The sequence below is a fragment of the Neoarius graeffei genome, chromosome 1, assembly GCF_027579695.1.
Source record: "Neoarius graeffei isolate fNeoGra1 chromosome 1, fNeoGra1.pri, whole genome shotgun sequence".
Lineage (NCBI taxonomy): Eukaryota > Metazoa > Chordata > Actinopteri > Siluriformes > Ariidae > Neoarius > Neoarius graeffei.
Genome location: NC_083569.1, coordinates 46,232,501 through 46,245,412, shown reverse-complemented (window position 1 = coordinate 46,245,412; position 12,912 = coordinate 46,232,501). Strand labels below are relative to the sequence as shown.

Sequence of the window (12,912 nt, the reverse complement as noted above, 5' to 3'; positions counted from 1 at the left end):
TGGTGTCTGGCAGTGTTCCTTGAGCTGGCCCTATCCCCGTGTTGGGTACTCGTCCAAACAGAATTTCGAATGGGCTTAACCCATGTTTAGGTCTAGTTTGCATCCTCATTTGTGCGAGTACTACAGGGAGGACCTTTGTCCATCCTAGCCCTGTTTCTGCACAAGCTTTGCTTAGTTTATTTTTAAGTGTCAGTTCAATGAAGTCCATTTGGAGATGATCAAATGGTTTGTCTGGTATTGGGTGTGCTGCTTGAGTTAGTTTGATACCTTGACCTGCATTATGTTGTGCACATATCAAGCATTGCTTGCAAAATTTCGCAGCATAATTTGAAAACCCCTTTGTGAACCATCTCTTTGTTACTTCTGCTACCATCCCCTGTTTTGACACATGGGTGAGCCCATGTGCCAATTTTGCATAGAAAGACAACATGTATTTTGGTAGACAGGGACGGCCCGAGGGACAAACCCAGACCGAGTTTGCAAGGATACAGCCTGCCTGTTTCCAGACTCGTCTCTCGTCCTGGGTGGCAGTGCTCTGAAGGTCCGTTAGCTATATGATGTGCAATGGGAGATCCTGTGCTAGTGAGAAAATTTCTATGTTTCCAAATGGTGCCAAAATTGTGCACAACGCCAAATGTATACCTACTGTCCGTAAAAATATTGACAGATTGCCCTGCAGCCAATTTGCATGCCTCAATAAGGGCACAGAGCTCTGCGGCCTGCGCCGACAGGTTTGAGGGCAGACACAACGCCTTGAGGACCTCGTGATCCGAGACTATGGCAAAACCTACTTTGCTCTTTCCTGTCTCTGAGTCTCTGGAGGCTGAACCATCCACATAGAGGACCATGTCTGGATTTTCCAAAAGGGTCACTCTTTTAATCTGCCCTGGGGGAACAAAAATCATTAGTGAGAGCAACACAGTCATGTGGTTCTTCATCATCCTCTGTAGGGAGAAGAGAGGCAGAATTCAGAACAGAACAACATTTCACAATGATGTTAGGCATATCAAGTGTGACAGTGTTATACTTCAACCATCTCTGTGCTGACAAATGTGACGTCTTTTCTCCAACAGAAGCAGGGAGACAGCATGTGGGACCAAAAGGGTGAGGTTAGAGTACCCCACAATATTTCTGGAAGCAGTTACCGCCTTTTCAGCTGCAGCAACTGCACACAGGCAAACAGGAAGTCCAGCCGCCACTGGATCCACCCTGCTGGAGAAGTAGGCTACAGGTCTCAATCTATCCCCGTGTTTCTGCAAAAGAACAGAGGTCATAAAAACCCTTCTTTTCATCTACACTTTGAACAAATGGTTTACTGGGGTCAGGCAGTCCCAAAGTGGGTGTGGTCTGCAAAGCACTCTTTAGGGACGTCAGGCGCGTGCGGGACAGCCGCAGCATTGACTGCTTGCAGATCTTGGACAAACCTCCACTCATCGGGCTGGGATGGTTTTCTTGCCTTCTTAACTGGAAAAAAATAGGAGTGCGCACTGGAGAGTCCTGGCAAGGGACAATTACATCTGCCTTCAGCAACGAATCAAAGACCCGTCTTATACCTGCGATTGCTTCTGGTTTGAGTGGGTACTGGGTCTGTTTAGGCCTGAAATCTGATTTGGGGGTGACCACCACTGGTTCAGCATTCTTTATTAGGCCTACATCATGTTTACCCTTCGCCCAAACGGAATTTGGAACTCCCGCCAATTTGGGGTGCACCTCTGCTGGAGTTATGCCTGTGGAAACAGAGACAAACAGGCCACTATGGCCGGGGTCCCCAGGATCCCAGTCATCAGTGGCTAATATTACGCTGTGCTTAACATGCACACACCATACCTGTCAACTTTGAGGTTTGAAAAAAAAAAAGGGATATTTCCCAGATTTTTAACTCAAAATAAGGGAAAATTTCAGAAAGTCATACCCTTCACCAAAAGTGGGTGTGTAGTTGAATGGGGGGCAATTTTCTATCTAGTATTTGTGATTTCCTGTACTCTGGTGCATGTTGGTGATAGCCAAGACCCAAACTCAATATGCTTATGGTTTATAGAGTGCATTTGTGAATAAACTATACATTTATTTTTATTTGCTTTCAGTGGTACCAGTTATTTCCCAAATTAAGGGCTAAAATACGTATCTTATGTTAAAATAAGAAAGGTCATTATATAACCAGTCAATAAATTCAATTCTATTGCAATTTATTATGGTTTTACTATAGTCATGGCCTCAGAACAATAGATAGATAGATAGATAGATAGATAGATAGATAGATAGATAGATAGATAGATAGATAGATAGATAGATAGATAGATAGATAGATAGTAAACCAAGAGTGATTTAAAATGGGTAAGTTTCAGATAGAAAATAAAATAGACAATGAGTGGATAAAACAGTTAATACACCAATTAGTTTACACTAGGCTATTTATGAGGTCTTAGCCAGGACATACTTAATGTAAACATGTGTAGCTTACCTTTGATTATTTGGGAGGCTTTCGTTTTCCCCATAGAAAATTTCTTTGCGATGGAAGAGTCAAGAAGCCATCAAGATGCTGTTCGGTGACGAGAACAAGAAAAGAAGGAAGAGGAAGAAGAAGAGAAGAAGAAGAAGAAGAAGGAGGAGTATAGATTTTAAAAAACACTGCACCCAATATTGCAAGTCTTGTAAAGTGCTCCATATCTTGATTATCATTTTATGAAGAAGTCTTTGTCACATGCACACATTTTAAATAGAATTTCAAAATAAACTTCAACATAAACTGCAAATTTATTCACTTGAAGGTTAAATTGTTTACAGTTGCTTTGTCTTTAATTTTCTCTTTAGGTGAAAAACCTTTGAAAATATAAAAATAGAAAAAACACAACAATTATTAACAGTTAAAATGCAATGCTTCTGTGCAAAATACGCATGTAAAAATGCACTATGCAAATGTGCAAATATGCCTTAAATACTTATGCAAAATAGACATATGAGAATAAATATTTTAAACTACAAAATATGACTGTAGAAAAAATAAGATTTAACTATTGGTATACACATTTAAATTACAAGGAAATAAACTACCAGAATCTCCATTTTGCCACATCCAATATGGCGGCGAGGATGTCGTATGATTCTACGCAGAAGGCGGCGTCTATGTTTATATGTCTATGACTTCCCGGTTGGCGGGATTCTCGCAATGCGGTGTGCGCATGATCAAAAGTAGAACGAAGTCTCGCTACCACAAGATAACGCGTGATTTCATAAGACTCTTTACTGGCTGTCTGTGGTGTACAGTATGTTTGTAAATGTTATGCGCTCTTTTATCATCATGGGAATTGATTATAGCTCTAAATAAATATTGAAGTTTTTTTAAAGAATCCGTATAACTTTATTTATACGCCCGTATACTACGTTTATTGAATCAAATCCGTATAAAATACGGACATTCCGTATAGGTTGACATGTATGTACATTCACCGGTTGGCTCTAAATCAATAGTTTGGAAAAGTTTCGGCTTTTTTAGACACTGTGTGTGCTTGTTGTGTTGACCGCTCTTATTTGTCAGCACTAATAATCTCATTTTATGTCTTCCCTAGATGATGATGCCTCACCCGCTCCCAAAAAAACAGCATTGGGCCAGCTCTTTGGAGAGTTCATCACTTCCAGACCTCCAACGAAGACCATACTGGAGCAAGCTAAGACTGAAATTATCAAATACAGAGAGCGAGATTGTCTAGATTTGGAGGGCAATGTGTTGCAGTGGTGGAAAGGGCAGATAGACCTACCACTCCTTTCAGCTTTGGCTAAGAACTACTTGTCCATACCAGCAACTAGTGTATCTTCTGAGCGTGTCTTTAGCACTGCAGGGGATATTGTTACTGCCCAACGAAGTCTCCTACACCCTGATCATGTCGATGAGTTGATATTCCTTAAAAAAAACTCGAAAAAGAAACACCTTAGTTAAATGTTTGAATCCAGGAGCTGTGTTACTGCCTTTTTACTTGCTTGAATCCAGGAGCCTTGTGACTGCCTTGTTACTGGTTTTCTAAAGTATTTTCAATCTTTTTGAGGAAGATAGAATATGTCAACGGGTTAATTTTTTGTTAATTTACTAGTTATTATATTGGATGGGATCCACTATCCTAAAATCTCATGACTTTTTTCTTTTTATTAAATCTAATTCTTTATTAAACCTCTTTCAAAAACTTAACGCAGTGTGAGCTGCTTAGGCTAACATAAAAATGTGGCAGAAAGTTAATTGTTCATTATTCAGGTGTGAATTTTTTGAAATTGTGTAATTCCTGTTTTTTTAAACTAAAAGGCACAGCCAGTGGTAATGCTTTAAGTGCCAGTACTTGAGAAATCCTATGTATTCCATGGTATAATTTTCTTCTGCATCGCATCGCATCGCATCGCATCGTATCGTATCGAATCTCACTGCATCGCATTGTGTTAAAATGAAATCGTACAGTATCGCACTGTATCACAGTAGGTTGGAAAATCGTATCGCATCTTACCATTGGTAATTTCATGAATTGTTAATGTATCGAATCGTTGGCAGTGCATTGAGATGCGTATCGTATCGTGTTGATGATGAAGATTCCCATCCCTTGATTTTGTCACACACAAAACCAGTCAGAAGTTTGGACACCCCTACTCATTCCTACGTTTTTCTGTATTTGGACTATTTTCTACATTGTAGAACAATACTGAAGACATCAAAGCTATGAAATAACATCTGGAACATATATGGAATTATGTGGTAAACAAACAAGTGTACAAAACAAAAATATGCTTCATATTTTAGATTTTTCAAAGTAGCCAGCGTTTCCCTTGATGGTGCTTTACACACTGTCGGCATTATCTTAACCAGCTTCATGAATGCTTTTCAATTAACAGGTGCCTCGTCAAAAGGTAATTAGTGCAGTTTATTGCCTTCTTAATACGTTTAAGATCAAACAGTAAATAATAAAAATCCAGTAAATAGCCCTATTCCACAACTATAGTGATCCATATTATGTCAAGAAGCACTCAGCGAAGTAAAGAGAAACGACAGCCATGTTTTGGCTTCCATTTGTTTGCCTGTTCCCAACGTAACTCAAAAAGTAGTGAGCAGATTTTGATTAAATTTTAAGGACAGGTGAGCCATGGGCCAAGGAGCAATTGATTAGATTTTGATGCAAATCTGGATGTGTATGTGGATCCAGGTTATTGTAATATGTGGCGTGGAGGAGATCAGTGCTCTATCTATCTATCTATCTATCTATCTATCTATCTATCTATCTATCTATCTATCTATCATGATGGATTTTTCTTTGGTGTGTTAGTAACTATGTCAAAGTAAAAAATCAGACTCATTAAAACATTTGTTGTGGCATTATTCTATTCATGAAATATATTATGAAAGTGTGAAGACAACATTTTGAAAAATGAATCCCTGGAAGATCCTCATCTGAAGTCTGAGTGAAAATGAAATGATAAGCATTTGAAATGAATCTCAGTAAATTCTGCGCTCCTTTTCCTGATCAGGGCCTCATTATTGGACTCGGACTAATGGGGGCGGAGCAAAACAAACTCGCTTCCTCACCAAGCAACGCGGTGAAACAAAAAGCCTTCAGCAGCCAATCAGGTGGCGCTTTGGAATGTTTAATTTCAAAATCCTTCATTTGTTCAACGGCTGAGTTTCGGCATCCACGAGCGACTCTGCGATTCCTCCTGCTGCACCACTGCATTGATTCCCACGACACACCTGGATTGATTCAAGCACCACCTCGAGAATTAACTCCTGCATCGCCAGCGATGAACTTCTTGTTCGAAGACCTGCTGCTGCAGATGGAGGCGCTGCCACCGCGCGAATGGAGCGGACTGACCGAGCCCTGCGACGGTGAGTTAGCCGGTTTTCTCGCTTTCGGTCCGGCAGCAAGTGTTTTAAACGCCGCGTTATTACAGAAAAGGGGGTTAAAATAGCACTAAATAAACGGAAAGGCCATCAGGAATAGAGTTAACAGGGTTTTGATTAAAGCGACCTGTTCCTTATTGTTTGGCTAATCGGTTTACATCCATGATAATTAGCTTAAAGTTAACGGCTAGTCAGAAACGTTAGATCAGTTGGCTAAGCTAGCTAGCTGTCAGCATGAACACATTTTGCTGTCTGAATATTATAACTACAACAGTTACAGACGATTTTATGATTGTTAGAAACAGACAGACGCGCTTAGAAATGTCGTCATTAAACGGGGACAGCTGCACTTTAGCGACAAAACTCCGCCATATTTATTGAGGCGATCTCGAGAGGATCTCGCTCTTATATCAGAAGAACACGAGAGAAAATCACACAAAAGGCTTCAAATCGCCAAAATAAGTACAAAAACGTTTCTTCATGATTTTTATGTTAACATATGACCATAAAACACACACACAGGTTACTGTCGCTAAAGTGCAAACTCTCCCAGAAATGGCAATGTGAGCAGAAATGACCCATTCGGCTAATAGTTTAAGATGTATAATTATTTCTGTAACCTAACTTTAGTGTGTGTTCACCAGTTTGTTAGAAAAGTCCTATAGTTACTTAGTTTACTAAAAGTCAAATATTTACTCTGAAGGGGAATGTTAGTGAAGCTAAGGTTAGCAAGTCGGCTAGTTAGCAAAGTTAATGTCACTAAATTATTGTTTTCCAGGGTTCAGGGTTTTATTTGTCTCTTCGTTGGGCTGTAAAACAGTAAATATACACTCTGGAAAATAGTTAAAACAGATAAAATGCTTTCAATAAGATGAAATGTATGCGAGTTTATTATTGAGTTCATTGGTGTGTTTCAGCAAACTGCTGTACAGCTAATAGGAAAGAAAACTGTGTGAGAGTGTAAATACATTTGGTGTAAAGAGCTGTGCTGGGTTTCCCAAAAGCCTCTTAAAGCTAAGAGCATCTTAATTAGGAGAGAGTGTTCATTATGATGCTCGCACTGCCATTTAACGACGATCTTTGTGCTACGATGCTTTTGGGAAACTCGCCCCAGTTTGTTTAGACTGAGGATTTCCTGCTGTACAAAACAGAAGCTCTGTTATAAAAAGAGAGGTTTCTGATTCATTTGACGAAGACAGTGAGGCACATCTGCACATCTCATCTCTCTTGTATACAGGAAGGATGTTTCCTGCCAGTGAGGAGAGACGTGAAGAGGATCAAGATCCCACACCTCATCAGGAAGAAGAGGAGGAGGAGGATGGGTTTGAGGCATTTTTGGGGGCCCTGCCACCTTTAGAGACCCTGTCCCCTTTAGGTACCCCATCTCCTTTGAGGGCCCTGCCCCCTTTAGAGACCCTGTCCCCTTTAGGAAGCCCATCTCCTTTAGAGACCCTGTCCCCTTTAGGTAGCCCATCTCCTTTGAGTGCCCTGTCCCCTTTAGGGAACCCCTCTCCTTTGAGGGCCCTGTCTCCTTCCTTGAACCCCTCTCATTTGAGATGCCCAGCCCCTTTATGGAACCCACCCCCCTGCTCTACCTCCATCCCTCTTAGCAACCCATCCTCCTGTGATACCCCAGCCCCTTTGTGGAACCAAACCCCCTGCTCTGCCCCCATCCCTCTTCATAACCTGCCCTCCTGTGATACCCCAGCCTCTTTGTGGAACCCAACCCCCTGCTCTGCCCCCATCCCTCTTAGCATCCTGACCCCTCTGTGGAACCCAGCCCCCTGCTCTGCCCCCATCCCTGTTAGCAACCCGCCCTCCTGCGATACCCCGGCCCCTTTGAGGAACCCGCCCCCCTGCAGTATTTCAACCCCTTTGATGAACCCCACACCTGTTAGTATCCTGCCCCCCTGCAGTATCTTGACCCCTTTGCGGAACCTGACACCCTTCTGGAACCCAACTCCCATCTGGATCCCAGCCCCTTTGATGACCCTGTTTCCTTCAGGGAACCCCACTATGGTCCCAGTAGGGTTTCTCCCCATAGACTGTATTCCTGTCCCTCACCAGGGGAAAAGGAGGAGGGATGAAGAAGAGGAAAACAAAAAAGCTCCTCCTCGTAGAAGGCAGCGTTGCTCATCTTGATGAAGAGTCTGAGGTGGCTTTATCAGAGACCCATCCCAGTTCCTCTGGGAATTCTTCTGGGTTTTTTTTGAATAGGCTTTTTTCCTCAACACCTCTTATATATCATTTATCATCAAATGCATGGTAAGTATTTTTGTGTGGTGGTAAGTATTTAATCCCGAGGCTCCAGGATTTTTTTTTTGTGGTCAGTATTTCACCCCTTTTAAACATGAGGTGCAGTGCGGATCACCTTTATAACTTCTTATTTATTCTTTTATCTGATATTGTCGTGGTCTTTTTCCCCCCATATATTTACTGTTTATTGGATAACATTGTTTTTCTACTTTAAATTTATAGTGATGAAATTTATGCTTGATACTTTAAAAAATATTTAATTTAATGTATTCAGATTAATAAGGTTAAGGAATAACACACGACAGACAAGTTTCCAAAATTATTCTATAAGCGTCACGCACGCCCCCACCGCCTTCCACGGTCTAGCATGTGTTATTCCACTTGCACCACAGTGATTCGTCAACGATAGCAACATTTTAATTTATTAGTGACTTCTCACGCGTTTTATCATTGGGTTTCTGAAAGCGTAAAAGAAACTGCGATGATAACCAAAACTCCGTCTATAAATGTTCAGTAATTTGGCAATTATTCACCGAAGGCAAAGTAAATATCAGTAAATAAGTGAGACAAAGTCGAGGTTATTATTCAGCAATTATTTGCTGATCCTGAGGTGGATAATTTAGTATAAATGCACAGGCGATTACTTAAAAGAAACTATTACATTTATTTCAAACTTGTAAAGCGGCATGCAAACGTAATAAATGCGCGGTGCAGACTTGTCACGTATCTCGACCGAGTGACACAAAATACTTTGAAATGTCGTCTGTATGAACCACCGCACTAACGAGAGTGTGAGCCTGCCGTTCCAGTGCCGCGGCCGCTTCAGCACGTGCTCGCCCTTGGAGTTGCAGATGCCGGAAAGTGAGCACGTCAACGTGACTGTGCCCGCGTGTCCACCGCGCAACCCGTACGAGGAACTGTGGTTGGACCACACCCAGACGCACAGTCCTGTAAACGAGCACAACGAGGATGTCCGAGGAAACGTTAACGTCTCCAGCTGCCCGTCTGGCCTGCCATACCCCAGTGCGAGTTCTCCAAGTGCTGCCTTCCTCAGCGTTGAGATCAATCTACCTCCACCCCCTGTGCCTCCAAAATCTGAAGCTGTGAGTAACTGTGTAGTTTTTTGTTTTCTCCCCCCTTCTCCTCAGTAAAATGAAGGCCATGTAACAGTAAATATCAAGGACAATAGACATGTTGTAATATCCTTTTATCATGGTTTATTATGAAAACCATTTCGTGTTTTTATTAGAAATATTTATAAAGGATAAAGGACAACCCTGTATCTCTGGAGTATAGTTACACACAAGTAAAGATTTTGTAGTGCCCGGTCTTTGTTTTGGCAAAATACACGACTGAGATTCATGACTTAAAGTGTCAGCATCACATCTGACTTTTATAGGCCATTTAGGGGAAAATAACAGGTGCTTGGCAAATTATGGCTAAAGGATTAGTACCAACATGTAGTTAGTATTGCAGGATGTTGGTTTAAGTCAAGAACGAAGGAATTCAAAATAAATGTTTTTTATATATATATATATATATATATATATATATATATATATATATATATATATATATATATATATATATATATATATATATATATATATAAATAAATAATTTTTTTTAATTTCTGGGATTTACATGTTTCCAAGAATTAAATCACCCGTAGAAAAGAGTAGACTTGGAAAATCATAAACTATGACCTCAGCAATTTTATCATCGTGGATTCAAGTAAGCATGTATGCGTTTGATGGACACAGAGGTTTAGCCGAAAGATTTTTTTTTAGTGTGGCCAACAAAAATCATACATTTAAAGCTATTCAGCCTTTCGATTTCATAAAGTTGGTGAAATTTAGTTCCCTCTGAAATTTGGTCATTGTGATGCATGTTTATTTCTGTAATATCTCACAAAAAATAAAACAGGCCATTCTGTGTCCAAGTTATTTAATTTGAAGGGATTCCCGAGCAAATAACTTGCGTGAAATCACTCGCTTTGCCTAGTCAAGCAGACGGAGGAAGTCTGTGTGCGCATGTGCAGGTTTACCACCACCTTTTTTGGGGGGGGTTACAGCAGTTGGTATCCAGTGTTGCATTACTGCCATCTACAGCTTTACCTTGACCGTGCAGTGACGGTTCCATCATTCTGTCGCTAAATGAACAGCTGATCACACCGAGGTGCTCGCTGACCGCCGATATCTATTTGTTTGGTCCTGCGTTTCCTTTCCTTTGCAACATAATGTCTTTTCTCACTTTCCGTTACTGTAGTCAGTCCTTCACGTTTCATTCACATCCTCCATTTTTCTCTCCGGTTTCAAATTTGTATCCCACAATGCCTTGCGCGAAGGAGGAAAGCCCACCATGTGATGCATGACGTAGTATCTTGAATTGGGTCATGATGAAGCAGGAAAAAACAGTGGAGAATTTTGGGCCATGTGGCCTAAATTCATTAATTGCTCTATTAAAATAATATATAGCTTTAGGCACTGCCTAAAAGCGGCGCTCCCGTCTGTTTCTGGGTTGTAGAATTTTCTTATCATAGCCAGCCTCTCTTGGTTTTTATTTCTTGAATGTTATATTTGCTATACTGCAGTGGTCTCCAATTAGTTTTCATGGAGGGCCAAATTATGAACAGTAAGTGAGGCCAAGGGCCGCAGCCACCCCCCCACCCCAAACCCACCCACCCCACATGGCCATGCAAGACACAGAAGGTGGTACTAAAAAAATAGTAATTTTTATTAGGCCTACTCGCAGTAGCAAACATTTTGCAATATGAAAAAAAAAACAAATATAAAGTGTCCAGAAGGGCTGTGTATTACAAAGTATGGACAACTAACAACCATCCTCCACACACACACACAGGGAGGGAGGGAGACAGTGCACAGAATTATCACTTTCTTTAAAAATGTAAAATAAAACATCAGCTTTCTTTACAAATGTAAAATAAAACATCAGCTGCCACACAACTATATCTGCTGCCACACTAGTGCCAGGAAAAGCAGTATACATGGGCAATGGACAAACTATACACAACTAACCACCTTCCTAGCCGGAGAGAGAGAGAGGTGCAGGATTCTACAAGACCGCATCAGCCACATCAGTCACTGAAGAGAGATAGAGGATTCTGCAGGACCATATCAGCCACGTCAGTCACTGAAGAGAGAGATAGAGAGAGATAGAGAGAGAGCAAACAGACCAGATATTAAATGTCTGGGATAATAAAATGCTTACTGAGTAATAGGCCTACTACTGATAGACACAAATATTTTACTCACCAATCAGTGTGAGAGATGGCAGTGACTGGATGAGGAGGCAACCTTCTTGAAGTCTGGTTTGTATTCTGTTGTGGCAATCTTCAAACAATCGCCAAGGTGTGCGTCAGACAATCTGTTTCTTGCGTCATTTTTGAGACAGTTCATTGCCGAAAATGAGGCTTCACATATGTATGTGGAGGGGAAACTTGTCAAAAGGAGCATTGCAACTGATCTGGTGTTTCTGAATCGATCACGGTCGACATTGATCCAGAATTCAGCCAACTCGCTCTCCTGGTGGTGCGCTTTAAGCGTGTCGGATGTTGCCATTTCCGAGACCTCCATCTGAAGCGATGCTTCATCTATAGAAGGCAGCAGTTTCTTGGCCTCCGATGTCCACTGGCCATCAGGCGTCACAGAGAACGGCTGTCTCAGAAAAAGGAGGATGTCACGGGAGAGCTTGCGGTTGCTTTCAAATCGCTCCTTGAAGTTCTCCGCCAGTTTGGTCACGAAGTGCACCATTGCTGGATCTTCGCGCATGCCGTTCTTTTCACAGTGCTGTTGCAAACGAGGAAAGTGCAACTTTCTCCCTCGAATGTCTCTCTCGAAAATGTTCAGCTTTCCCTGGAATGCTTCAATAGCTTCGTACATGTCTGCAACAGTGTGATTCTTGCCTTGTAGTTTAAGGTTAAGGTGATTCAGATGAGACATTATGTCGCTTAAAAAACACACGTATGCCATCTCCTTCCGATCGGTCAAAAAAGTCTGGAACTGTTGCGCTTTTTGACTCTGCAGGCTGGAGAGGAACGAAACAAGCTCGGCGTGCAGGTCACACACACGCTCCAACACACGGCCTTTGCTCAGCCAGCGCACGTCGTTCTGCAGCAAAAGGTCTCTGTGCTCAGCTGACATTTCTTCCAAGAAGGCTCGGAAAACCCGGTGTTGCAGACTTGAATTCGCTCGAATGAAATTCACTAGCCTGGTCACAAAATCCATGACATCTTTCATTTTGTTGTCGAGTTTCGCGCACAGCACTGACTGGTGAATGATGCAGTGAAATGTCAACATCTTTGGGTTAATTGCGGACAGCCTGCTCGCCAATCCCTGTCGAAGTCCCACCATGGACGGGGCTCCATCAGTGACAACTGACACAATTTTGTCCACGTCCAAGCCAGCCTTCTCAAAGAACCGTGTCAGCTCGTTAAAGATAATCTCCCCCGTTGAGCGCCCAGGTAGAGGAAGCAAACATAGCAGCTCTTCCCTGAATGCATTCCCATCAAAAAATCTGACAAAAACAGACAGTTGCTCCATATCCGTTCGGTCACACGACGAGTCTATTGCCAGGGACATGGCATCTGCTTTAACGAGATCCGCCTTCAGTTTGGATGTACAATCCTCGGCTAAAACTTCGACTCGTCTTGCGGTAGTGTTGGCTGACAACGGTACCTGCTTTAATAGCTCCACGACAGTTTGCTGGGTTTTCATATCGTGGCATAAAACCTCTTCCACCATACCAATCGCACACTCTTTAACCAT

The 12,912-nt window shown here is 41.9% G+C and overlaps 1 protein-coding gene across 1 annotated transcript; it reads right to left on the bottom strand.

Moving 5' to 3' along the window:
- Positions 1-11,480: 11,480 nt before the first annotated feature.
- Positions 11,481-12,912, bottom strand: LOC132884991 (zinc finger BED domain-containing protein 5-like). The gene is made up of 2 exons (XM_060919184.1): positions 11,634-12,912; positions 11,481-11,512 (listed from the first exon to the last, which is right to left on the bottom strand). The coding sequence occupies exons 1-2, from the start codon at positions 12,910-12,912 to the stop codon at positions 11,481-11,483; spliced, it is 1,311 nt and encodes a 436-aa protein (XP_060775167.1).

Excerpts from the sequence above, each read along its gene's own strand:
- LOC132884991 (XM_060919184.1), bottom strand. The coding sequence starts at position 12,912 with ATGGTTAAAGAGTGTGCGATTGGTATGGTGGAAGAGGTTTTATGCCAC. Across the intron at positions 11,513-11,633 it reads ATTCTGGATCAATGTCGACC|ATTGTCTGACGCACACCTTG; the intron begins GTGATCGATTCA and ends CGCAAGAAACAG.